The sequence below is a fragment of the Lissotriton helveticus genome, chromosome 7 (assembly GCF_964261635.1).
Source record: "Lissotriton helveticus chromosome 7, aLisHel1.1, whole genome shotgun sequence".
NCBI classification, from domain to species: domain Eukaryota; kingdom Metazoa; phylum Chordata; class Amphibia; order Caudata; family Salamandridae; genus Lissotriton; species Lissotriton helveticus.
In genome coordinates, this window is record NC_136068.1 from 435,080,615 (window position 1) to 435,106,453 (window position 25,839).

Below are 25,839 nucleotides of genomic sequence, written 5' to 3' on the forward strand. Positions count from 1 at the left end.
TCCCAGGATTGTCGAGCATGGACAGCAAATTCATATATTTCCTTCGTACTTGTAGACTCTCAAGCTTGGGGCCCCACTGGCAGTTGGGCTGTGTTGTTCTGTTTGGGGACAAAGGGGTGTTGTCCTTCTAAGCAGAACTGCATGCGTAGAGCAGAGAACAATCTATCAGAGTGCGAGATAAGCAGGCTTGTCCCGTACTAGACCCCATTAGAGGAGCAGTCTAAACGGGAAGGGGGTCAGTTCCCATTTGGGTAGGCCCCTCTGGGTGAGCAGCGTGAGGAAGGCGAGAGGTTCAAGACTAAATGTACAAGGAGACTGCACTACACTCTTAGAATACTGTGGTGCCTCTAGAGAATTGCAGGCTTTACAATGCATGCCTGAAGAACATAGAAACATTCTCAGGGGTCTCACTGATATTTGGTCCTTTTAAACCAACAAAGACAAAATTGACACAGAAGCTGTAATATAAAAGTAACATCTGTAATAACCTCAAATGAGGGAGACTACGTCACACAGAAGCCTTAGCAACTGAATGAGGCAGTCTAAGGAGTACAGACAACTGGGGCCTTATATATGCTTAGGGTTACATAGTCAGCATAAGACCAAGGGGAGGCCCTGGCTCATGTAAGCATGCAAAATGCTTAATATGGACCTGCAAGATCTGCTTGCTCAACAAAGTGGGAGGAGAGTTACTTCTCCATACAGCAGCAAAAATAGCCTGACAGTTGTATGAGAGAAGCAGGTGCATTCTACTAGCTAGGCCTCTCTGAGCATGTGCAAGGCTCTGAAGAGGGAAACAGCACATGGCGAGGACATGGCTAACTAAAATGGCTGCCAAAATACAAAATGGCTTTCAGCTCATGCTAACAAATCCCTGCAATCTTTAACATGCCTTTGCAATGCATATGATACCATGCATTGACCTTTACAACTCATTGCTTTACATCATTGTTCCATTTGTCATTGTAAAGGCTAATATTATATATATATACACACACACACACACACACACATAACCAACTGACAGTTTCCAGTCGGTAGTTATAGTTAGGATGTAGTTTCCAGAGGAAGAACGTTTTTCTCATTTGACAATAACTTTGGGGTCATTTGACGAATATTTGTGAAATTTTCAAAATTTGTTTGACACTCTCTTCAGCTGCTATCTTGAAAGTTTCAGGGTGATCGGTCAAGCAGGGGGCAAGAAAAAGGGGGTCTCAAAACGTGCTTTCTCCATGTTGATTTCCATACAAACTTTAGACATGGCTACAGCCCGAACTGCTGAATGGAATAACATCAAATTTGGCAGAAAGGTTTGGTTCAGGGAAGTGTCTTTATGTGATTTGGTGTAAATCCATTTTGAAGCTGGGGAGTTATTTAAAGAAATTTTCTAATTGTACATATAGGGACACGAAGGATTCGTGACCCCTCTCGATCTTGTGCAGAGATCTGATTGGCTGCCAACACTTCAAACCAGGAAGTGTTGGCAGCCATCTTGGGACTCAGCTCATACCAAGCCCCAGAAAAAACATTTAAAAAAGAAGAGAAGAGGTGGCAGGAGAGAAATACCCTGACCAGGCCTCTTAGGGGGTCCCATAGGAACCCAGCAGGTTCAAAAAGGCATTATTTTTTTCAAAGAGTTTTACAGATCCCGCAAAATACATTTAAAAAAAAAAAATGAAGCGCAGACTCTTGCACTCTTAGTTTTGGGCTCCCAGGTGGGCCAGGCCCCGCGGGTATTTTTGTACTAAGGGAGTGTTGGTGCATAGGACCCTCTTCCTGGGGCTTAATATTGCCCCGGGGCGACCACCTCCCCGATGCTTCTTTATAAATGAATGCAGGGAAGGCCTGTACGGCCTCCCACGCTTTCACGTGAACCACCACCTCCCCAAGGCTTATTTATTTTTAACTGGGGGTGCCTCTCCGGCCCCCCAGCCCTGGGGACTGCCATCTCCCTGAGGCTTTTCCTGAAAACAATGTGGGTGGCCCTGTAGACCCCCCCAGGGGCCACCACTTCCTCGGGGCTTTAATTTCAATTAATCCGCGAGGGTGCACAGACCCCCGCCGTCAGCCCTGGGCACCACCACCTTCTCGAGGCAAAATCAAAGGAGGGGCACTGCGTAGCCATCCTCCTGGAACCATAGATGGCCCTGGAGGCCACCATCCTGGCTCCTGCTATGTCCTGGGATGCCCACCCCGGGACATAGCTGTTTGCTATGGCTTGGAGAGAGCTTTACCGGTCCCACCAAGCCTTGGCAAATGCTCCACTTCCATCAAGCGAAAGCATTAAATATGCTCTAACATGCTGGCCAAAGTCGCAGAGAAAAGAGTATACAGGGAACTGCGGATTCATCGAAGACCAAGCCGTCCTCGACCCGTCCCAATCCAGATTCCAAAGCAAACACAGCACAGAGACTCGCCGCCACAGACGACATCCGCACCCTCCTGGACCAAAGCCACTCTGCAGCCCTCATCCTACTCAACCTATCAGCGGCCTTCGAGACCGTCTCCCACCGCACACTAGCCGTCAGACTACATGACGCAGGCATACAAGGAACAGCCCTGGACTGGATCCCTTCATTCCGCACCGGAAGAAGCCAAAGGAGCAGGCTACCACCCTTCCTCTCTGACCCCACAATAATCACCTGCGGAGTCCCACAGGGGTCCTCGCGGAGCCTGACCCTGTTCAACATCTACATGGCCCCCCTCGCAGCCATCGTTCGACAACACGGCCTTAACATCGTACCCTACGCTGATGACACCAAAATCATCCTCTCCCTCACCAAAAGACCCCACCACCACCAAACTCAACTTCCAGAAAGGAATGCAAGACGTCGCAGCCTGGATGACCAACAGCGGCCTGAAGCTCAAAGCAGAGAAGACAGAAGTCCTCATCCTCTGTACCAGCCCCTCAGCGTGGGACAGCACCCGGTGGCCGACCGCCCTCGGAAGCAAGCCTACCCCTGCAGATCACGCCAAGAACCTCGGCATCGTACTCTACTCATTACTCACCATGAACCAACAGGTCAACGCCGTCCCCTCTAGCTGCTTCAACAACCTCCTTCAAGACCTTCAAATGGATCCCACCTGAGTCAAGGAAGACAGTCACCCACGCACTCATCACCAGCAGACTGGACTACGGAAACACACTCTACGCCAGCATCAACAAGTCACTACTACGCAAACTCCAGACAATACTGAACACCGCCGCCAGACTTGTCCTCGGCATCCCCCGGCACAAACACATCAGCCAGCACCTATGAAAACTCCACTGGCTCCCCGTGGAGAAAAGAGTCCCCTTCAAAATCCTCACTCACGCCTACAAATGCCTACACAATGACGGACCCAAATAACTCAACGACAGAATCAACTTCCACGTACCCAAAAGAAACCTCCGGTCTTCCAACCTTGCACTGGCCGAAACGCTGCACATCCACAGAGCCAGAGCAGGTGGAATATCCTTCTACCACATTGCTGCCAAGACATGGAACGAGCTACCGGCAGACCTCAGAGGAGCCCCCTCCCTGATCACCTTCAGGAAGACCCTCAAGACCTGGCTCTTCAGCTAGACCAGGGGTACTGCTCTGTGGGGGCCGGGTGATTCATTCCAGTGATAAGCAGAGCAGCAGAGTCTCTCTCACACACACAGCCGCACCCGAGCACTTTGACAGGTCTTTAAAAAAGACCATTTGCATGTTAGTGGAGCTTTGTTGATTTCACCTCTTCTTAGGCCCCTGCAGCTCCGCTCTGCCTATCACTGGAATTAATCACCCGGCCCCCACAGAGCGGAGCTGCAGGGGCCTAAGAAGATGTGAAATCAACAAAGCTCCACTAACATGCATATGGTCTTTCTAAAGACGTGCGAAGTGCTCGGGTGCGGCTGGAAGCGGGAAGCGGTCTCAGCCCTGGCAGACACAGTCATGTTAGCAGTCCACTCAAGGTGACATTTTACCACAGAGATGCACTGCTCTAAATGTAATACATCTAGTTCCTTTAGTATCGAGTCAAAGGCAGTTTAAATTTAAATAACTGAGTTTGAATTTGAATAAATAAATAAAATGAATAAATAAGTTTCCGATATGGTGGTGGGGGTCATGCGCTTCTTCATCCTGCTTGGGAGTGCTGAAGAAGAGCATTTATCTATGCTGCTTTTGGAGAAACATGCAATGATTTTAGCATTAGAATATAATGCATCACAGTGTGGCAAGGGTCTCGGAACACCTCAGGGTTCACAAGGTTGGTGGCACTCTGTCTGGAGTGAGGGCACGTAAGAGATGCTACTTCCAGAAAGTAAAGTGAATCAAGATTAGCCACTGCTAAGAATTAGTCCTATTGAGTAGGAGTTCATGGGGCAAGAGCATTCTGAAGGTAGTGAAACTCTTTACGTCGAGGGAGGTAGAGGGAGACAGAGGGAGAGGGAGAGGGAGGGAGAGGGAGGGAGGGAGGGAGAGGGAGGGAGGGAGGGAAACAGAGGGAGAGGGAGGGAAAAGGAGGGAGGGAGACCAAGAAATGGAGACAGAGAAATTGAGACAGAGGGAGGGAAGCAGAAGTGAGGGAGTGAGGGAGGGAGGCGGAAGTGAGAGAGTGAGGGGAGGGGAGTGAGGGGAGGGGAGTAAGGGGAGGGGAGTAAGGGGAGGGGAGTGAGGGGAGGGAGAGAGGGAAGGGGAGTGGGGAAGGGAAGGGGAGTGGGGAAGGGGAGAGAGAGAGGGAAGGGGAGTGGGGGCGAGAGGGAAAGGGAGTGGGGAGGGACAGGGGGAAGGGGAGCGGGGTAGGGGAGGGAGAGAGGGAGGGAAGGGGAGTGGGGGTGTGCGAAGTTGGCCTGATATGCAGTGCTCACTATTCTAGTGATCACTATGTATCATACCAAACGACCCTTATTGATGATTGGTTGTAAGTCAACCTTATAGACCAGCTATCCTAGTAGCATGGACAAGAGCAGTCTTTAGGCTAAACTCTAGAGGGTGTGTTAAGCCAGCTGTTATACCATCACAAATTCCCCTTGAACACCAAGTGAAAGGACACCACACAAGTTGTTATGAAAATAAAAGGATATTTATTTATAACACAACAACCCTGGACTCTTTATGAGGACAGGGTGCTAAACACCATACAACACTCTTAAAGAAATACTGAAAGTCGCACAATTTACACAAATGCCCGAGGGGCACGGAAAACCATATACTACAAAAGTGGAATGCGAAATTACTAGCAGGTAAGTACTACTCTCAGAGGCTTTAGAACCGCTGGGCCTACAATGCTGAACCCTTAGATTAGAAGCAGGAGGCCTGGGGACGTCGTGTGCAGAGTGGGAACTCTCACGCGTAAGGCGGGACAAAGTCTATGGATGCTAGTAAATGCAAAGTTAGTGTTCTCGGGCGAACCCGACTAGGTAGGTCAAAAATGAAAGTGGATTTAGACACTTAGAGAGTGGATCTACGCTGGAGCACCATGGTACTCGGTTTACCTAGCCCAGGGGCTGCGGCTGCATAGGGTTCAAGTGTCGTCGGGAATCCTCGTTGACGAACCAGGAGCCTGAAGTGGAAGTTGCTGGCAGGCGACCAGTGAAGGTGTTCCGGGCTGATCCAAGGACTGGATCAGTGAAGAAGGATACCTGTAAGCAGAGGGGACCAAGTTCTGAATCACTAGCCAGTGATTAGGTGGGCACCAGGATGGCACCGGATGAGGTCACTCAGCCAGGTGAAGAGGCGACACTGGATTCTGCTGCTGCACGGACCAGGGCGAGGATGTCGACCAGGCTGGAGATCTGTGAGCTGTCCCACGTCGGATGTCTGCTGCTGGTGATGCTGGATCCGGTGAAGGAGGCAACAAGCCTTGGCTAAGGCAAGCCCACGTGGCGACACAAAATGGCGTCTGGAGTGGACCAGGAGGGTCCGAGGAGGGTCCCCTTATGGAGGAGACTAGGGCTAGTCTAGAGGAGCTAGACCAGCGGTGAAACAAACGTAGGACGTCGTCTGGAGGGTCACTAGCCAACGGGCAAGTGACCGGACAACGTGGCAAGCAGCGCAGAAGCAAAAGGGCCCCACGCAGATCTGGAGGATGCTGGGGGGCTGGACTTCGGTGCTCGTGCTGCTTGGGGTTGGGGCTTCTCTTACCCCAGTGCACCCACTCGAGGGTCCCTCGGCGGTCGTGCTGGGTCAGTGTCGTGCTGGTTCTGATGGTCGCCGGGTCCTCTGGTCTCGTCGCACCCACGGTTCTCAGCTGTGCTGTAGAGGTAGGTAGAGGTCAGAGAGGGCAGGGAGTCCGGGTCTCGTCGTGCTGGTCGGTCTGATTCCGGAGGAAGGACGTGCAGCAAACCGCAAGATACTTAGTTGGTGCCTGCTGATGCAGGGTGACTACTCCTTAGTCACAAGGGAGAAATCTTGAGAAGAAGTCGAGAGTTCCTTTCGTGGAAAGTAGTTTCAGGATTCAAAGATGATCTGATCTGGAAGGGTCCCCGCTCCCACCTTTATTCTAAAGAAAGGGGCTGGTACGCGACTAGGTCCTGCCCATGGGTGGGACCAGGAGGGCGGTGGTTACACCCCTCTCCTTTGTCCGGTCTCTCCCCAGCCTAGGGGCTGGTGTGCCCCCAGAACTGGTTTGAGCCGGCCTATGCACAGTGAGCACCGGGGTGCCACTTGCAGTCACCTTCCTCTAAAGCCCTGCCTACCTGGGATACACAAAATCCTGTCTGGGATGGTGCTGGCACCGCCCCTGACAGGAAACCCTTTGTCCAGGCCTCCGTTGCTGGAAGGACTCCCAGCAGCAGGAGGGCAGACTTGTGTCTCGGTGGCAGCATCCATTTTGTGGAGCTGAGGCTTGAGTTAACTTTAACCGGGGTTCACAGTTACATACATGTCGTGTCCCTCTAGAAGGGTGGAATGCTAACCCCCGTCGCCAGAATTGGCGAGGGGTTAGTATTCCAATTCGTATGACACCTTACTCGACATGTTTTGATAATGCTATACCAAAGTTAGCATATGACCGCAAGGTACATAATGCACTTAAGAGTATATGGTATAGCGTTATCATGGAACAGCTATTAGGACTTGGTTCCGCAAGCTGCAAACGGGCTCAGCTCATGCCAGAGCACCATTTCACATTATTCCAAGCACTCTGCCTTCAGGATTGATAAGGCCTGCCATAGGAGTGACTGATAGGAATATATGTGTCCATTTTAGGGTTAGATATAGGAATACTATATCTACAGCAAAGGGTGTGTACACCACCTTGCCCCAGCTGTCAAGCAGCCAGTTGTGTTTGTTTAGGTAGTCGACCCAGGGGTGGCATAATACATGCTGCAGCCCCTGGGAGACCTCTGGGTGCACCTCTGCCCTGGTTACAGGGACTCAAGAGAGGGCCCAGTGCCAATTCAGTACCTGGGTACAATTTGGAATAGCGAGAACAGCTAGGCTGTGGGTCTGATTAGCAGGCCCACAGCCAGGGAAAGTCGTAAACCAGTGAAGCAAAAAGCAAAAATCTGGGGTGATCATAGGATTGCAGACCCTACTCTCCTACATGACCCCCCCCCCAAACTTTGGGACAATAAACTAACCTTGACCAGGTGAGTCTTCTTGCTCTAAGTGGAAATACCTGGAGAGCCCATCTGCATTGCCATGATCAGTGCCAGGTCTATGCTCCACTGTAAAATCCATCCCCTGTAGGGAAATGGACCACCTAAGTAGTTTGGGGTTTTCACCCTTCATCTGATTTAGCCACAAGAGGGGCTTATGGTCGGTCTGAATCTTGAAGTGAGTGCCAAACAAGTATGGCCTCAGCTTCTTCAGGGCCCAAACCACAGCAAAGGCCTCCCTCTCAATAGCTGACCAATTTTTCTCTCTGGGGGTCAGCCTTCTGCTAATAAAAGCAATGGGCTGGTCATGACCATCAAAATTCAGTTGAGATAGAACAGCTCCCACACCCAACTCAGAAGCATCTGTTTGGACAATGAATGATTTGGAGAAGTCTGGACTCTTTAGGATAGGTGCTGTGCACATGGCCTGCTTGAGGTCATCAAATGCCTTTTGACAGCTTGCTGTCCACTGAACTTTCTTTGGCATCTTTTTACTTGTCAGGTCATTAAGTGGAGTCACAATAGATCCATAATTTCTGACAAATTTCCTGTAATAACCAGTCAGGCCCAAGAAAGCTCGAACCTGAGTCTGGGTGGTTGGAGGAGCCCAGTCCTGGATGACCTGTATCTTGCTCTCCAAGGGTTGAACCTGGCCTCCACCTACAAGGTGGCCCAGGTATACAACCTGTGTCTGCCCTATCTGGCACTTGGTGGCCTTGATAGTGAGGCCTGCCTTTTGCAGAGCCTCTAACACTTTCCTCAGGTGGACCAGGTGATCCTCCCAGGTGGAACTAAAGACAGCTATATCATCAAGATATGCTGCACAGAAGTCATCCAGCCCAGTGAGAACTTGATTCACCAGCCTTTGGAAGGTGGCAGGTGCATTTTTCAAACCAAAGGGCATTACCACAAACTGATAATGCCCACCAGGGGTAGAAAATGCTGTCTTGGGCTTGGCCTCCTCAGCTAACCTGATTTGCCAATACCCAGCTGTCAGGTCAAATGTACTTAAGTAGTTGGCAGAAGCCAATCTATCTATCAGTTCATCTGCCCTTGGTATTGGGTGGGCATCAGTCTTAGTGACTGCATTGAGACCCCTGTAGTCTATGCAAAACCTCATCTCTTTCTTACCACCCTGGGTGTGAGGCTTTGGCACTAGAACTACTGGACTAGCCCAAGGGCTATCTGAGGGTTCAATGACTCCCAACTCCAACATTTTCTGCACTTCTGTCTTGATGCAGTCTCTGACATGATCAGGCTGTCTGTAGATTTTACTCTTAACAGGCAGACTGTCTCCAGTGTCAACTTCATGGGTACACCAATCAGTTTGGCTGGGTGTCAGAGAGAACATATGTCTGAAGGATTGAAGAACTAGTTTACAATCCTTCTGTTGATGTGCAGAGAGGCTGCCACAAAAGACAACACCATCTACTGACCCATCATCAGGATTCTGTGTGAGCAGGTCTGGGAGAGGTCACTCTCCTCCTCCTGTCCCTCATCTGTGGCCATGAGCAAGCTCATGTCCTTGCTGTCGACATATGCCTTGAGCCTATTCACATGGAGCACCCTGAGGGGGCTCCTGGGAGTTCCAAGGTCCACCAGGTAGGTGACCTCTCCCTTTTGCTCAATGATTGTGTGGGGCCCAGACCATTCGTCTTTGAGTGCCGCTGGGGCCACTGGCTCCAGCACCCACACCTTCTGTCCAGGCTTGTACACAGTCAGGACAGCCTTTTGGTCATGCCAAGCTTTTTGGAGTTCTTGGCTGGCCTCAAGGTTTTTAGATGCCTTCTCCATGTACTCAGCCATCCTGGAGCGGAGACCAAGTACATAGTCCACAATGTTGGTTGCAGGCTTTTTGAGAGGTCTCTCCCATCCTTCCTTCACCAAACAAAGGGGTCCTCTCACAGGATGCCCATACAGAAGTTCAAAAGGGCTGTAGCCAACCCCCTTCTGTGTGACCTCTCTGTAAGCAAACAAGAGGCAGGGTATCAGGACATCCCATCTACGCCTGAGCTTTTCAGGTAGTCCATGAATCATCCCTTTGAGGGTCCTGTTGAACCTTTCAACAAGCCCATTGCACTGTGGATGATAGGGTGTAGTGAATTTGTAGTTGACACCACACTCCTTCCACATTGCAGTCAGATATCCTGACATGAAGTTTGCACCTCTGTCAGAGACAACCTCCTTAGGGAAGCCCACTCTGGAGAACACTCCAACTAGGGCTCTTGCCACAACAGGTGCTGTAGTGGTCCTAAGGGTAAGGGGAATAGCTTCAGGATACCTGGTGGCATGGTCCACCACCACCAGTATAAACTTGTGCCCTGATGCTGTCTGGGGTTCCATTGGACCAACAATGTCAATCCCCACTCTTTCAAAGGGTACCCCCACCACAGGTAGTGGTATGAGGGGGCCTTTGTTGTGCCACCTGACTTACCACTGGCTTGGCAAGTGACACAGGAGCGACAAAACTCCTTGGTATCTTCATTCATGTGAGGCCAGTGAAAGTGTGAGACAAGTCTGTCCCAAGTCTTTGTCTGGCCTAAGTGTCCTGCAAGGGGAATCTCATGGGCCAAGGTAAGAAGGAAACCTCTCTGTGACAAGGGGATAACCAGCCTCCTGGTTGCACCAGGTTTGGGGTCTCTTGCCTCAGAGTACAGGAGTCCATCATCCCAGTATACCCTGTGGGTACCTGTGGCGTTCCCTGCAGCCTCAGCAGCAGCCTGCTGTCTGAGGGGTTCAAGGGAAGGGCAGTCTAACTGTGCCTTCCCCAGGTCTTCTCTGGAGGGTCCCCTTGAGCCCAGAAACTCAACTTGATCAAGTTCAAGTTCTTTAGGCTCAGTTTCCCTCAGTTCCTTAAGGTCAGCCTCCTATGAGACTTGATCCACAACCTGGGGCAAGGGGGAAGGCAATGCCTTAACCCTACTGCTCTTCTTCTTGGAAGGTGTCTGGTCCATTGTTCCAGGATCCAGCACCTGTTCAGTGGGGCATCTTCTGGCCTGTGACCTAGTCACAGCAAGCACATGTGCTGGCAAGCCTAACATTTCCATGTGAGTCCTCTGCTCCACTTCTGACCATAGGGATGTCTCCAAATCATTGCCCAACAAACATTCAACTGGGAGGTCTGAACTAACCACAACTTTCTTTTGGCCACTTACCCCTCCCCAGGAGAAATCAACAATTGCCATACTATGGTGGGTAGTGACATTGCTGGCATTGGTCACTAGGTACTCTGGACCTAGCATGATCTGTCCAGGGTCCACAAAGCTAGGTGTCACCATGGTGACACTGGCACAAGTGTCCCTGTAGGCCTGAGCCATTTTTCCATTAATAAAAGGTGTCTGCCTGTATTTGCCCAAAGTATTGGGACTGACATCAGGGGACATATCCACATCCCCTGTACAGACAAGGACGGCCTGAGTGAGGGTGCCAACTAAGTTGTCATACCCCTCAGATCCCAAGGTTAACCCAACTAGCCCCTTTGGAGGTACACTACCACTACTGACTGTACTTGGGGGTGCAGGTGCCTTAGGGGCTGTAGTGGTAGGAGTTTGTCCTCCTTTCTTGGTGCACTCACTAAACCAGTGAGTTTTACTTTTACAGTACTGGCACCACCTTTTTGACTGGCCTTCTTGAGTCTTCTTTTTCTGCTGTGAAGCCTGGCCCCCACCCTCTTTGTTCTGTTGGGGACCTGTCGAAGACTTCTGGTCATTTTGCTCATTCTTAGTATTACCCTTTTGGTCTGCTTTCTTCTGACCACCCTGGTTCTGAGTCTGGTTCTGCTTGACCCTTGTTCTGACCCATCTGTCTCCCTTCTTTCCCAATTCTTGGGGAGAGGTCAGATCTGAGTCAACAAGGTGCTGATGCAACAACTGGTTCTGACAGTTATTTAAAATCTGCTCTCTCATGATCAGATTGTACAACCCTGTATAATCAGTAACCTTACTGCCCAGCAACCAGCCTTCCAAAGCTTTAGTGGCACAATCCACAAAGTCAGACCAATCCTGAGACTGAATTTTCTGGGTGTCCCTGAACAGCAACCTGTACTGCTCAGTGGTTAGGCCAAACCCATCAACCAGTGTATTCTTCAGGACTTGGTAATTGTTAGCATCCTCAACTCTAGTAGTGAGGAGCTTATCTCTACCTTTGCCTTCAAAGGAGAGCCACAGTATAGCTGCCCACTGACTTTGGGGGATGCACTGGACAGTGCAGGCCCTCTCCAAAGCAGCCATCCATTTGTGGATGTCAGCCCCTTGTTTAAAGGGGGGCACTATCTTACTCAGGTGTTTAGTGTCTAAACTCCTTTCTTTATCTCTAGGGATATTGATGCCACCAGTGGGGACTACCCCACTCAACTGTTGCTCTCTAGCAAAGGCAAGCTTCTCTTTGGCCAGGGCAAGTTCTTCCCTCTGGATCCTCAGATTAGCCTGTTTCATCCTTGCTTCATGTTCTCTTCTCTGAGGGGAAGTCATTCTCCTCTGGGGAGAATTCATTCTCCTCTGGGAAGAGGCATGAGAGTGCACAGATCTATTGGAGTCCCTAGAAGGAGATCTATCTCTTCTAACTCCAAGGTTAGGCCTCATTAGGGTCAGTACTGGGGGTCCCCCAGATCCTTCCCTAAGTAGGTCTAAGTTGGCCCTAGTAAGTCTGCTGACTAGTTCAGGCCTGTTGTCTGCCTCATCCCCAGAGAGTTCCTCTTCTTCCTCCTCCTCAACTGCATTTTCAGTGTCAAGGAGGTCTGGATCACCAAGGGTACCCTCTAAGGCTGGCATGTTCCCATCTGTATGAGAAGCTTTCCTAGCATCATATGTCTCTAAGAGACCTAACAGAAAGGGAGTGGTGGGGTTAGACCCCTGTTTCAATTTCCTGGAGGTACACAATTGTCTCATCTCCTGGAAACTGAGAGCTGCATATCTTGAGATGACCTGTGGAGGGTCACTAGCCACTAGGGGAGTCTCTGAAGACTCTCCATGGGTAGACATGCTTCTAGTGTGGTGTAAGTGATGCACCTACCTACACTATGGGTTTACCTACTGATCCCTTGCTAGAGTTGTAGTTTAGGGTGTGCTAAGCCCTATTGAACTACAACAGCTGGTTCAGTAGAACTCAGAGTATTCTAAGCTAAGTTATATGTACCTTGGTACTTATGTGATCTTTCAAATGATATTCTTAGGATACGTGTGGTAAAACAACAGCAAGCTCAAATCCCAACCGCTGCTCACCAATGTGAGAAGTTGGCCTGATATGCAGTGCTCACTATTCTAGTGATCACTATGTATCATACCAAACGACCCTTATTGATGATTGGTTGTAAGTCAACCTTATAGACCAGCTATCCTAGTAGCATGGACAAGAGCAGTCTTTAGGCTAAACTCTAGAGGGCGTGTTAAGCCAGCTGTTATACCATCACATATACCCCTTGAACACCAAGTGAAAGGACACCACACAAGTTGTTATGAAAATAAAAGGATATTTATTTATAACACAACAACCCTGGACTCTTTATGAGGACAGGGTGCTAAGCACAATACAAAACTCTTAAAGAAATACTGAAAGTCGCACAATTTACACAAATGCCCGAGGGGCACGGAAAACCACATACTACAAAAGTGGAATGCGAAATTACTAGCAGGTAAGTACTACTCTCAGAGGCTTTAGAACCGCTGGGCCTACAATGCTGAACCCTTAGATTAGAAGCAGGAGGCCTGGGGACGTCGTGTGCAGAGTGGGAACTCTCACGCGTAAGGCGGGACAAAGTCTATGGATGCTAGTAAATGCAAAGTTAGTGTTCTCGGGCGAACCCGAATAGGTAGGTCAAAAACGAAAGTGGATCTAGACACTTAGAGAGTGGATCTACGCTGGAGCACCGTGGTACTCGGTTTACCTAGCCCAGGGGCTGCGGCTGCATAGGGTTCAAGTGTCGTTGGGAATCCTCGTTGACGAACCAGGAGCCTGAAGTGGAAGTTGCTGGCAGGCGACCAGTGAACCAAGGACTGGATCAGTGAAGAAGGATACCTGTAAGCAGAGGGGACCAAGTTCTGAATCACTAGCCAGTGATTAGGTGGGCACCAGGATGGCACCGGACGAGGTCACTCAGCCAGGTGAAGAGGCGACACTGGATTCTGCTGCTGCACGGACCAGGGCGAGGATGTCGACCAGGCTGGAGATCTGTGAGCTGTCCCACGTCGGATGTCTTCTGCTGGCGATGCTGGATCCGGTGAAGGAGGCAACAAGCCTTGGCTAAGGCAAGCCCACGTGGCGACACAAAATGGCATCTGGAGTGGACCAGGAGGGTCCGAGGAGGGTCCCCTTCAGGAGGAGACTAGGGCTAGTCTAGAGGAGCTAGACCAGCAGTGAAACAAATGTAGGACGTCGTCTGGAGGGTCACTAGCCAACGGGCAAGTGACCGGACAACGTGGCAAGCAGCGCAGAAGCAAAAGGGCCCCACGCAGATCTGGAGGATGCTGGGGGGCTGGACTTCGGTGCTCGTGCTGCTTGGGGTTGGGGCTTCTCTTACCCCAGTGCACCCACTCGAGGGTCCCTCGGCGGTCGTGCTGGGTCAGTGTTGTGCTGGTTCTGATGGTCGCCGGGTCCTCTGGTCTTGTCGCACCCACGGTTCTCAGCTGTGCTGTAGAGGTAGGTAGAGGTCAGAGAGGGCAGGGAGTCCGGGTCTCGTCGTGCTGGTCGGTCTGATTCCGGAGGAAGGACGTGGAGCAAACTGCAAGATACTTAGTTGGTGCCTGCTGATGCAGGGTGACTACTCCTTAGTCACAAGGGAGAAATCTTGAGAAGAAGTCGAGAGTTCCTTTCGTGGAAAGTAGTTTCAGGATTCAAAGATGATCTGATCTGGAAGGGTCCCCGCTCCCACCTTTATTCTAAAGAAAGGGGCCGGTACGCGACTAGGTCCTGCCCATGGGTGGGACTAGGAGGGGGGTGGTTACACCCCTCTCCTTTGTCCGGTCTCTCCCAAGCTCAGGGGCTGGTGTGCCCCCAGAACTGGTTTGAGCCGGCCTATGCACAGTGAGCACCGGGGTGCCACTTGCAGTCACCTTCCTCTAAAGCCCTGCCTACCTGGGATACACAAAATCCTGTCTGGGATGGTGCTGGCACCGCCCCTGACAGGAAACCCTTTGTCCAGGCCTCCGTTGCTGGAAGGACTCCCAGCAGCAGGAGGGCAGACTTGTGTCTCGGTGGCAGCATCCATTTTGTGGAGCTGAGGCTTGAGTTAACTTTAACCGGGGTTCACAGTTACATACATGTCGTGTCCCTCTAGAAGGGTGGAATGCTAACCCCGTCGCCAGAATTGGCGAGGGGTTAGTATTCCAATTCGTTTGACACCTTACTCGACATGTTTTGATAATGCTATACCAAAGTTAGCATATGACCGCGAGGTACATAATGCACTTAAGAGTATATGGTATAGCGTTATCATGGAACAGCTATTAGGACTTGGTTCCGCAAGCTGCAAACGGGCTCAGCTCATGCCAGAGCACCATTTCACATTATTCCAAGCACTCTGCCTTCAGGATTGATAAGGCCTGCCATAGGAGTGACTGATAGGAATATATGTGTCCATTTTAGGGTTAGATATAGGAATACTATATCTACAGCAAAGGGTGTGTACACCACCTTGCCCCAGCTGTCAAGCAGCCAGTTGTGTCTGTTTAGGTAGTCGACCCCGGGGTGGCATAATACATGCTGCAGCCCCTGGGAGACCTCTGGGTGCACCTCTGCCCTGGTTACAGGGACTCAAGAGAGGGGCCTGTGCCAATTCAGTACCTGGGTACAATTTGGAATAGAGAGAACAGCTAGGCTGTGGGTCTGATTAGCAGGCCCACAGCCAGGGAAAGTCGTAAACCAATGAAGCAAAAAGCAAAAATCTGGGGTGATCATAGGATTGCAGACCCTACTCTCCTACAGGGGGCAAGAGGGAAAGGGAGTGGGGAGGGACAGAGGGAAGGGGAGTGAGGGAAGGGGAGTGAGGGAAGGTGAGTGAGGGGAGGGAAAGAGGGAAGGGGAGTGAGGGGAGGGAAAGAGGGAAGGGGAGTGGGGAAGGGGAGGGAGAGAGGAAAGGGGAGTGGGTGCGAGAGGGAAAGGGAGTGGGGAGGGACAGAGGGAAGGGGAGCAGGGGAGTGAGGGAAGGGGAGTGAGGGAAGGGGAGTGAGGGAAGGGGAGTGAGGGGAGGGAAAGAGGGAAGGGGAGTGATGGGAGGGAAAGAGGGAAGGGGAGTGGGGAAGGGGAGGGAGAGAGGGAAGGGGAGTGGGGGAGAGAGGGAAGGGGAGTGGGGGAGAGAGGGGTGGGGAGGGACAGAGGGAAGGGGAGCGGGGTAGGGGAGGGAGAGAGGGAAGGGGAGTGGGGGAGAGAGGGAAGGGGAGTGGGGCGGGACAGAGGGAAGGGGAGCGGGGTAGGGGAGGGAGAGAGGGAAGGGGAGTGGGGAGGGACAGAGGGAAGGGGAGCGGGGTAGGGGAGTGAGGGAAGGGGAGTGAGGGAAGGGGAGTGAGGAAAGGGGAGTGAGGGAAGGGGGAGCGGGGAAGGGGATTGAGGGAGGGAGTAAGGGAAGGGGAGTGACGGAGGGAGTGAGGGAAGGGGAGTGAGGGAGGGAGAGAGGGAAGGGGAGAGAGGGAGAGGGAAGGGGAGAGAGGGAATGGGAGAGAGGGAAGGGGAGAGAGGGAGAGAGGGAAGGGGAGTGAGGGAGGGAGAGGAGGAAGGGGAGTGAGGGAGAGGGGAGGAGAGGGAAGGAGAGAGAGGGAGACAGAGAGAGGGAGTGAGACAGTCAGAGTGAGGGAGAGAGAGTCAGAGTGGGTGAGACAGAGGGAGACAAGGAGAAAGGGAGAGAGAGGGATGGAGGGAGGGAGACAGAGAGAGAGAGAGAGAGAGAGAGAGAGAGAGAGAGAGAGAGGAGAGAGATAAAGAGATGTGTGTATGCCGGGTCTGGTGGCTCAGTGGACGAAGGCGTCCGCTGCAGGGACCTGTGTTCAACCTCGTGGTCACAGTTTTTTGTTGTTGCTCTAGCCCCGCCCCCTCCCCCACTGACCCCGTCCGCACCGGTGCGGCCCTCGGACCCAAACCACAATGTAAATTTGGCCCCCGAGAGAAAGTTTGTGAGTACCCATGAGCTAGACAGATCTATGGACCCCCCCACCCAGCACCTTGAGACCCTCACGTGCGAGTAGCGCGCTTACAATTCCCTGAGTGATTGTTTGGAAGCTGAGCAGAATTGCTTTCACAGAGAGGGAGCTGCATGTTAGCAGTTTCCTCTCTGTGAAAGTAGTGCTGGCTCCCGCAGGAGGCAGGAAGCGGGCAGGGACTGTGGAGGCCTTGATAGTCCCCCGCAGTCCCTAACAGTTGTGAGTGGGTGCCGTGGGTAGGACCAGGGCACTCACAATAGAGGCCAGGCCCCAGGGCCAAACTCAGCCCAGGGAAGGGGGGGCCACGCAGCTCCCCTACCCTAATCTGTTTTTTTAAAGCCAGACCAGCAAGTTGCCAGAGGCCCCACCCCCTTTCTGCACCACTCTGCAAACATGCCTCCTGGTGTACATCTGGTTGAGGGATGAAGTCCACTTGGCTGCAGACAGTCCTTGGGGGCCAACAAACCCTTCTGTTACCTCCAGTAAGTCCCACACAGGGGGATTGCTAAGAGGTGATCGGAGGAACCCACCACTTTTCTGCACTACTCTGAAAACACGCCTCTTGGTGCACTACTGGTTGGAGGTGAAGTTAGTCCCCTTGGATGCGGAGAGTCCTTGGGTGCCAGGAACCACTTCTGTCACCTCCAGTAAGTCACACACAGTGGGATTGCTGAGATGTCTTAGGAGGTCATGCCCCCTTCCTCCACCACTCTGAAAACACGCCTCCTGGCGCGCTACTGTTTGAGGAATGAAGTTTACTTTACTCCTGCGAGTCCTTGGGGGCCAAATACCCAATCTCTTACCTCCAGTAAGTCCCACACAATCTCCTCTTACCTCCGGTAAGTCTCACACAGTGGGATTGCTGAAAGGTTGTCATCGGCCACGGCTCCTATCTCCACCACTCTCTACAAATGCGCCTCCTGGCACACTTCTAGTTGGGGGATGAAGTCCCAGTGAATCTTGAGGGGCCTTGAGACTAACTAACCCTCCTCTTACCTCCAGTAAGCACCACACAGCTGGATTGCTAAGAGGTTATTGGGGGGCATGCCCTCTTTCTCCACCACTCTGCAAACGCAACTACTAGTTAAAAAACTTAGAGATTTACTTTTAAAAAAAAATATTGCAGGGATGTTATAGTTAGGAACTAGCATTGAAAATACCTTAGAAATTCACTGGAAAACCAAAGGTTACAGGGACGTTATAGTTAGGCTAAGATTTCACACAAACAAAGCCAGTGAAATTCAGCAGTTATAGTTACCTGAGCTAAATATAACTGATACCCCTATAATGCACTGCTTATAACCTCACATATTACATCACTTATGACATGGTTAGTGACAGCACTGATGACATCTAAAATGACATCATCCACAGATTCACTCACACATCCACTCCTACCTACATGCAGGCTCTCGTACGCCCACTCACACCCACACAAGCACTCACATACCCATTCACAGACCCATACCAATACTCACATATCCACTCGCTCCTCCATAGTGGCACTGACACACCCACTCACTCACTCGTACAGCTACTCACACAACCATTCACTCACCTATATAGCCACTCATGCAACCAGACACTCACCTATACTGCCACTCACATTGCCACTTATTTACCCACATAGTCACTCACACACTCACTCACCCATAAAGCCTCTCAACACAGCCATTCAGTCACTCATACAAGCACTCACATACCCACACAACCACTTACATACCCATTCACATATCCATACAAGCACTCACACATCTGCTCACTCACCCATAAACCCTTTTGCACCGACACTTATTCATCAATGCAGCCACTCACGCACCAGCTCACTTAACCACTCATCTCAAACAGCCACTCACTCACACATACAGCCACTTACTCACCCATAGAGCCACTCACTCACCCATACAACCACTGACACAACCACTCACAGACCTACTCAGAAATCCACTCACTCACCTATACAGTCACTCATGCATGTGTTCACACACGCCTATAGCCAATCACACACACACTCACCCAAAGATACACAGTCACATACCCACTCAGATCAAACGTTAGAGATAGTATCACTCATTAGTAGTACAACTAGTATAGTAATCTAACTTTTGTAGTAGGTTAGCATATACCTTGAGCACCCATAAACTCTTAAAATACTTACTCTCACTGGATGATGTCATCTGTGATGTCACTGACCATGTCATAAGTGATGTAATTTGTGAGGTCATAAGCAGTGAATTACGGGGGTGTCCCATTGTAAAAGCCCTGCGTCATTCCTTACGCCTGGTTTGAGCAGGCATAGGAATTTTGATGCAGTGAAGTTGCAGAGTGACACAGTGAAATGTTATAAATTTCACTGCAAAAAGAACAAATGATGGACAGAATGCAGAAAAATGTCATACATTCACCCCAGTACAGAGATCTGGGCCTAAATGCATTGTTTTTTGCTCACCATGCCATTCCAGTTTGGACCCAGATTTATGGAAATTAGTCTTGACCCTGTGCCCAAATGGAACAGTCCAGCCCGAACTGCCAGGCCAGGTCCTCCCTGCACTGGAAACAAGAATTCTAGGAGCGGTTTCGGGCTTTCAGTCCTCATCAGCCAGGATAGATTGACTCCAGTGGCATGGAGAGCATGGGACCCACATCTGGGCATACCCGTCCCACTCCCGGTAACAAATGCAAAAAGAACAAATGATGGACAAAATGCAGAACAATGTCATACATTCACCCCAGTACAGAGATCTGGGCCTAAAGTCATCGTTTTTTTGCTCACCATGCCATTCCAGTTTGGACCCAGCCATAATCAAATCAGTCTTGACCCTGTGCCCAATGGGAACAGTCCAGCCGGAGCTGCCAGGCCAGGTCTCCCTGGCTAGAAGCAAGCATCCTAGGACTGGTTTCGGGCTTTCAGCCCTCATCAGCCAGGATAGCTTGACTCCAGTGGCATGGAGAGCACGGGACCCACATCTGGGTATACCCGTCCCACTCGGGGTGACAAATGCAAAAAGAACAGGGTCAAGACTGATTTGCATATAGCTATCTCTGAACTGGGGTGGCAAAGTGAGCTAAAGGATGATGATAGATTCAACCCAGATCTGTGACTGGGGGTGAGTGTTTGAAAAGTTTCAGGACTCTGTCCATCATCTCCTTGTTTGCTTTTTTTAAAATAAATGTTCCTGCGCCAGTTCTAGGTGGCTTTTTTGCATAGGAACACTTACCCTGCATACATAATACCTGGCAAACGTATAATGTGATGCAGGGCTCTATAAACTGATGCATTGGATCCAATGTGTCAGTTTGTAGATATGGCGCAGTGTGGTGTACTGACTGCGCTGCATCAAAAAAAGTGACGGTGCGGCGGCACAAGGGGCTTCTAAATGAGACCCTTTATCTCTACCCAACAAAGAACCTTAGAAACCCTCAACTACCTTTACCTCTACCCACATCTGAACCCTAAAAACACAATATCCCATCTCGTAAACCCTACCTTTTTTAAGTGACATAAAAAAATTATGTCATTCATTTAAAATAAGTACTGCATTGTAAAGACATGCATTGTAAAATGCTCAAAAAGGGTCCTCATTGAACTTGCTTTCATTGTAAAGGATTGCTTTGAAACATCCATTATTGTAAATACTACATTGTAAACATTAATTTCCGCCACTAGAAGCAGGGGCACCTTGTGCAATAGTCCATTAGACTTCTTTACATACTCTTGCAGTAATGTAGTCATTCTTTGCTCACCTACCTCATTAATAATATTTGCTTACAACATGTTTTTTATTCCAGCCCAAAGTTCCTGCGTGGACAGATTACCAGCGTACGGAAACTGATTGTGGTTTTCGCCATCCAAAACGTTTTCGTTTGTCTCTTTGGGGTAATCTGCCTTATCCCCAGTCTGCAGCTCCAGGTAAGAGGGACCAAGAGGCTGGAAGCCTCAGGCAAACCGCCCAAAAATAGGTGTAACGAGAAACAGAATGGCATCGTTCCTGATGGCTATTGTCACAAAACTGCCCACACGTTCACCATTGTGTCTAATTCCTTGTGCTCATTATGGAACCTAATTAAATAGATAGGCGATGGCTTGCCAGAACAAACAATTTACTACCACAAAAAAAACACCAAGTGGCAGTAGCTGAATTTGATTTAAACTGAGTGAGTAGTGTCACTGCAGATTAAAAGAAAGAAAAGGCTTTTCACCTGTAACATTGGTTCTACGTCATAGGAATTGTCGAGTCGTTAGAGACTCAGTGACCACGCGGACAACGGTTTCTGTAGAGCTTCTTTATTTAGGTCTTACAAGTATGGTGGTCAGTGGTGAACTGCCCTTTCTTCCCCCAGCTCCTCCCTTTCCTCCCGCCCTCGGCTTTCCCTCGGGCTGGTCCTAGTGCCTGACCAGTGTGGTCACTGGGCACTGTCCATTCCTAACCATTCACAACATTACATCTCCCCCCTCGGTGGATGATGACACAGTGGCATTGTCCCTGGTCAAGTCACGAGTTCGTTTCTTTAAGGTTCTTCAATCAGGCGCGATGGTTTCTTGATCACCCGTCTGGGGCGTGCTTGGGGGTCGGAGTCGTCACTCTCATTCTCGTCAGTGATTCCACTGGGCAATGGGCTGTTGATTGTCAGTGTCTCGCGGTCTTCTGGCTCCACTTTAGGATCGGCCAGCAACTCGGTGACATTGGGTCCGCACTTTTTGAAGTATGTCACGTTTCTGGTGAGTCGCTTCCCTTCGGCCTCTGCTGTGATCATGGTTCCTTTCTGTTGGATCACTTTGAGGGGAACCTCACTGTATCGACAGTCTGTCTTCCGGTGTTGCTCTTGTCTCGCCAGCACCCAGTCTCCTTCCTTTATTTGCGGGGGGCCGCGTGGCGTCGCTCATCCGCATAGTCTTTCATCTTTTCCTTCTTTTCTTTGTCTCTTGCCGCGATCTCTTCGTGCTCAGAGTCAGTATCCAGTTCTGGCGCAGTTGGGTTCATCATTGGTATTCTAGTGCGCACCGGGCGTCCTAGCATGACGGTAGCGGGACATTTGCCCGTGGTAGAATGGGGCGTGTTTCTATATGCCCGCAGCACTTCGTCAAGTGCTGTCTGTATGCGCCTCCCGGTGATTTCTGCTTGCTGGAAGGTCCTCTTGATCGTGGCCATGAAGCGTTCAATCATTCCATTGGCTTGTGGCCAGAGCGGCGTAATCTTGCGGTGCGTGAAGTTGAGGTGTTGTGCGAACTCAGCAAAGTCGTGGCTATTGAACGGTGGTCCATTGTCCGACTTCACCACTAGGGGGATTCCCCATGCGGCGAAGACCTCATCGAGGATGGGTATGGTACTTGATGCTTTCGTGGAAGCGCACAATTGGGCGATGGGGAATCTGGAGTATTCGTCCATGATGACTAGGACGTATTGGCCCGATTTGATTGGCTCAAAGAAGTCAATGGCGATGTGTTGCCAGACGCCCTCCGGTAGTGGGGACATTTGCAGCGGTGCAGGGGGGTCCGGACGACTTACGAGTTGACATTGCGGGCAGTCCTTCAATGTCGCCTCCACCATTTGATCTAGGGTTGGGAACCAGACTCTTTCGCGGAGTGCTCTTTTTGTAGCTACTACACCCCGATGTCCTTCATGCGCTAAGTGAATGACTCCTTGTCTGAGTTCTCGTGGTATTACTATTCTCTTGTCTCGTAGAATGAGTCCATTGGCAGCGATCGACAGGTCTTCGTGGACGTGTTTGAATGCCGCCATGTCCGTGTCGTTTTGTCCATTGCTTGGCTGGCGTCTCCAGCCATTGGTTTGGATCAAGTTTTTCACTTCCTGCAAAGTGGCATCCTTTTGGGTCGCGTCGCAGATGGCATCCAGAGGTACCGCCGGAGGTCTCGCTTGATTCACTACGAAGTGAATGTATTCGTCCGCTATTGATTGTTCTGATTTGTTATCTTTGATGGGGTGTCGTGACATGTAGTCGGCCGGGTTTGCATCTTTGCCAGGCTTGTGGATGATGGTATATGTATATTCTTGCAATCTTAGGCCCCACCGCTCTATTCTTGGTGGCATTTTTGCTTTTGGGTTTCCAAAGATCGTGATCAGGGCTTGATGATCAGTTATGAGTGTGAAGTGCTTCCCAAAAATGAAGATGTGGAAGTGTTCACACGCCCAGACAACCGCCAGGCTTTCTTTTTCTGGTTGCGAGTAGGCTCTCTCTGTGTCCGTCAGGCTTCTGCTCGCATACGCTACTATGTGCCTTTGGTCTTCTTCCCTGTCATACTGGGCTAGGATGGCTCCTAGTCCTACCGGAATGGCGTCTACTGTTATCTCCGTCTTCATTGTGGGGCTGAAGTATGCTAAATTCTTTGCTGTTTCCACAGTTCTCTTAATTTCGCGAAATGCTCCTTCACACTGGGTGGACCACTGGAAGGGTTGCCCTTGTTTAGTGAGCTTCCTCAGCGGGTAACTTAATGTAGCATAGTCGGGAATATATCTTGAGCAGTAGCTGGCCATGCCTAGGAACGAGCGTATGTCGCCCACGTCCTTCGGGCTTGGTGTGTCGTTTAGCGCTGCTACTTTTTCTGGGTCAGGTTTCATTCCATTTCCAGAGAATAGGTGTCCTAAAAACTTTAGTGTTGGTTTGTGCAGTTCACATTTAGCTTCGTTGAGTGTGAGGTTCGCGTCTAGCAGTGCTTGACAGACCTGATTCAGCGCTTTGTTGTGTTCAGCTGTCGTTGCTCCGTATACAAGGATGTCGTCACTGTAGTTCAAAACCTGTGGGATGTGGTGTATTGTTCTCCTGATGGCCTCTTGGAATATCTCTGCTGCTGATGACACTCCGAAACTTAGCCTCTTGTATCTGAATAGGCCGAGATGTGTCGAGAATGTTGTGATGTATCTAGATCTTTCATGCAGCTCTAGTTGATGGTATCCTTTGTTGAGGTCCAGTTTTGAAAACACCTTTGCTCCGTTGAGGGACGTGATCATGTCACTGATGTGTGGTCCAGGATGTCTCGCTCTTTCGATGGCCGTGTTGGGCGCTCTCATGTCTACACACAGACGAACTTGACTCGTTTCTCCTTTCTTTGGGACTACCACGACCGGGGAGACCCACGGTGTCGGCCCTTCCGTTCTCTCAATGATGTCTGCTTCTAGCAGGTCGCTGAGTTCCTTCTCCACGGCTTCTTGTAGATGAAATGGTATTTTTCTGTGGTGTTGCGCCACTGGCGTGACTTGGTCATCTATGTGTAGCTTTATTTGACAGTTCTTCAGTTTTCCTAGTCCTTGGAACAGCTTTGGGAACTTTCGGATGAGTGATGGTTTGTCAGTGACTCTGAATAGGATGTCTACCAGTTTCAGACGTTCGGCCGTTGCTAGGCTCAGTAGGCAGTCAGCCTCGGGCCCTTCAATGACGTGGATGTACGCTGGTATTGTCTGACCTTCATATGACAAGTCAGTTTCGAACTTCCCCAGGCATGTCAGTGGCTTTTCAGCCATCCACGTGTACACCTGCACATAGGCCTCCATTAGTTCGGGTTGGGGATTCATCCGGTGATATTCAGCGGCTGGCAGATAGTTTAGCGTTGCCCCACTGTCGAGCACGAACTGCGTGGGGTGAGAGCCAATGTTGATATCCAGGCGCGGGTATTCCTTTAGTTGGTCAAGGTCTGCCACTCGATTGAGGTATTCTTTTCGAGGAACGGGTGGTGGAGATTGAGATCCTCTGGAGGAGGATCGCCGAGACCGACAGGTCTTGCAGGAGCGGTCGCTTGATTGTGACGACCCCGAAGATGAGTCACGTTTGGCTTTGACGGCTCTGGCATGATGGCGACTGTCTGGGTATCGTCGGTGACTTCCCTTGTGATCACTCTTCGGCACTGCCCCGCACATGCTTTCGAAATGGTTGTCTCTCCCACATTTCCGGCATTTCTCACCCAGTGCTGGGCATGCATCTGCATGTGGATAGTCGTAGCCGCATCGGAAGCATTTGCTGTGCTTGTCCGAGCGTCCTTTCGTGTATCTCGTGTCTTTGTGCCCTCTGTGGGACTGGTGGTGGTGTTTATTAGACCTGGACGAGCGGTCACGTGGCGGAGACCGCCTGTGTTCATGCCGAGATTGCATCCTGAATGCTTGTTCCGGTCTCTCGCTTTTCCCGCTTTCCATGCTTTTGGCGTAGTCATCAGCTTGCTCCTCTACTCTCGTCATGTCCACGATTTGTGCTAGTGTGTAGCTTTTCTTCAGTAGCTTGCGTCTTAATGGTTCGGAGAGGCAGCCTTCGATGACTCTTAGTCGCAGAGCGTCTTCCTTTGAAAATTTGTCAAACTCACAGTGTTTCGCTAGGCGGTTCAGACGAGTCACGAACGCCTCCATCCGTTCCCCACGCTCTTGCACCGCTCTGTTGAGGGTGTACCGCTCAAAGTCGACGTTCTTTCTGTGCAGGAATTTACCATTCAGTGCTTCTCGTGCTTTTGTGTAGGACTCCCGCGCTTCTTCTGGCAGTTCTTTCAGGACCCGGCCTCCGTCCCTGCCAATCAGGTTCCTGAGGAAAAGTAGTTGTCCTTCCTCGTCAGTTATCTTGGAAGCTTTTATGAAGTCGTCGAAGTCTTCAATCCATTCTTGCCACCGCAGGCTCATGCTCCTGCCGGATTCGATAATGAGGGGTTCAGGGCGCCGCAGGAGAGATGCTCTCGACATGCTTTCAGGGAGAGGGTCGGTCATTGTTTTCTCGTAGTGTCTGCTGCCTACTTCAGTCCGTATATCCTCTTTGGTTCGGTCGCGTTGCACTCACCAGTGCTTGTTTGGCGTTTCCGTTGCACTCGCCAGTGCTTGTTTATCCTCTTCTGTGCACTCGCCGGTGCTTGTTAATGGTCTGCGTCGCGCTCGCCAGTGCTTGTTTGGTGTTTCCGGTTTTTTTTTCGTTGCACTCGCCAGTGCTTGTTTATCCTCTTCTGTGCACTCGCCAGTGTTTGTTTCTTTCCTTCGATGCACTCACCAGTGCTTGTTTGGTGCTTTAGGGCCTTTGCCTGACCCTAAAATGGCCGCCGGGAATCCCTCGCAGGGGATTGGTTGAAACCGCCTGACTTCAAGATGGCCGCCGGAAATCTCGTTTCCGGCGGGATTTCGGCCGATCTCAGTCAATTAGCTGCCGGGAGTCTGGCTGGGTCGG

General features: G+C 50.7%; 1 protein-coding gene across 1 annotated transcript in view; it reads left to right on the forward strand.

The window, feature by feature from the left end:
• The window catches only part of LOC144768558 (large neutral amino acids transporter small subunit 4-like), a 460,965-nt gene that overhangs the window by 399,154 nt on the left and 35,972 nt on the right, over nt 1–25,839 (forward strand). The window contains exon 11 of the mRNA XM_078652331.1: nt 20,482–20,602. Within this exon, the coding sequence (XP_078508457.1) occupies nt 20,482–20,602 (121 nt within the window). The remainder of the gene's footprint in view (nt 1–20,481; nt 20,603–25,839) is intronic.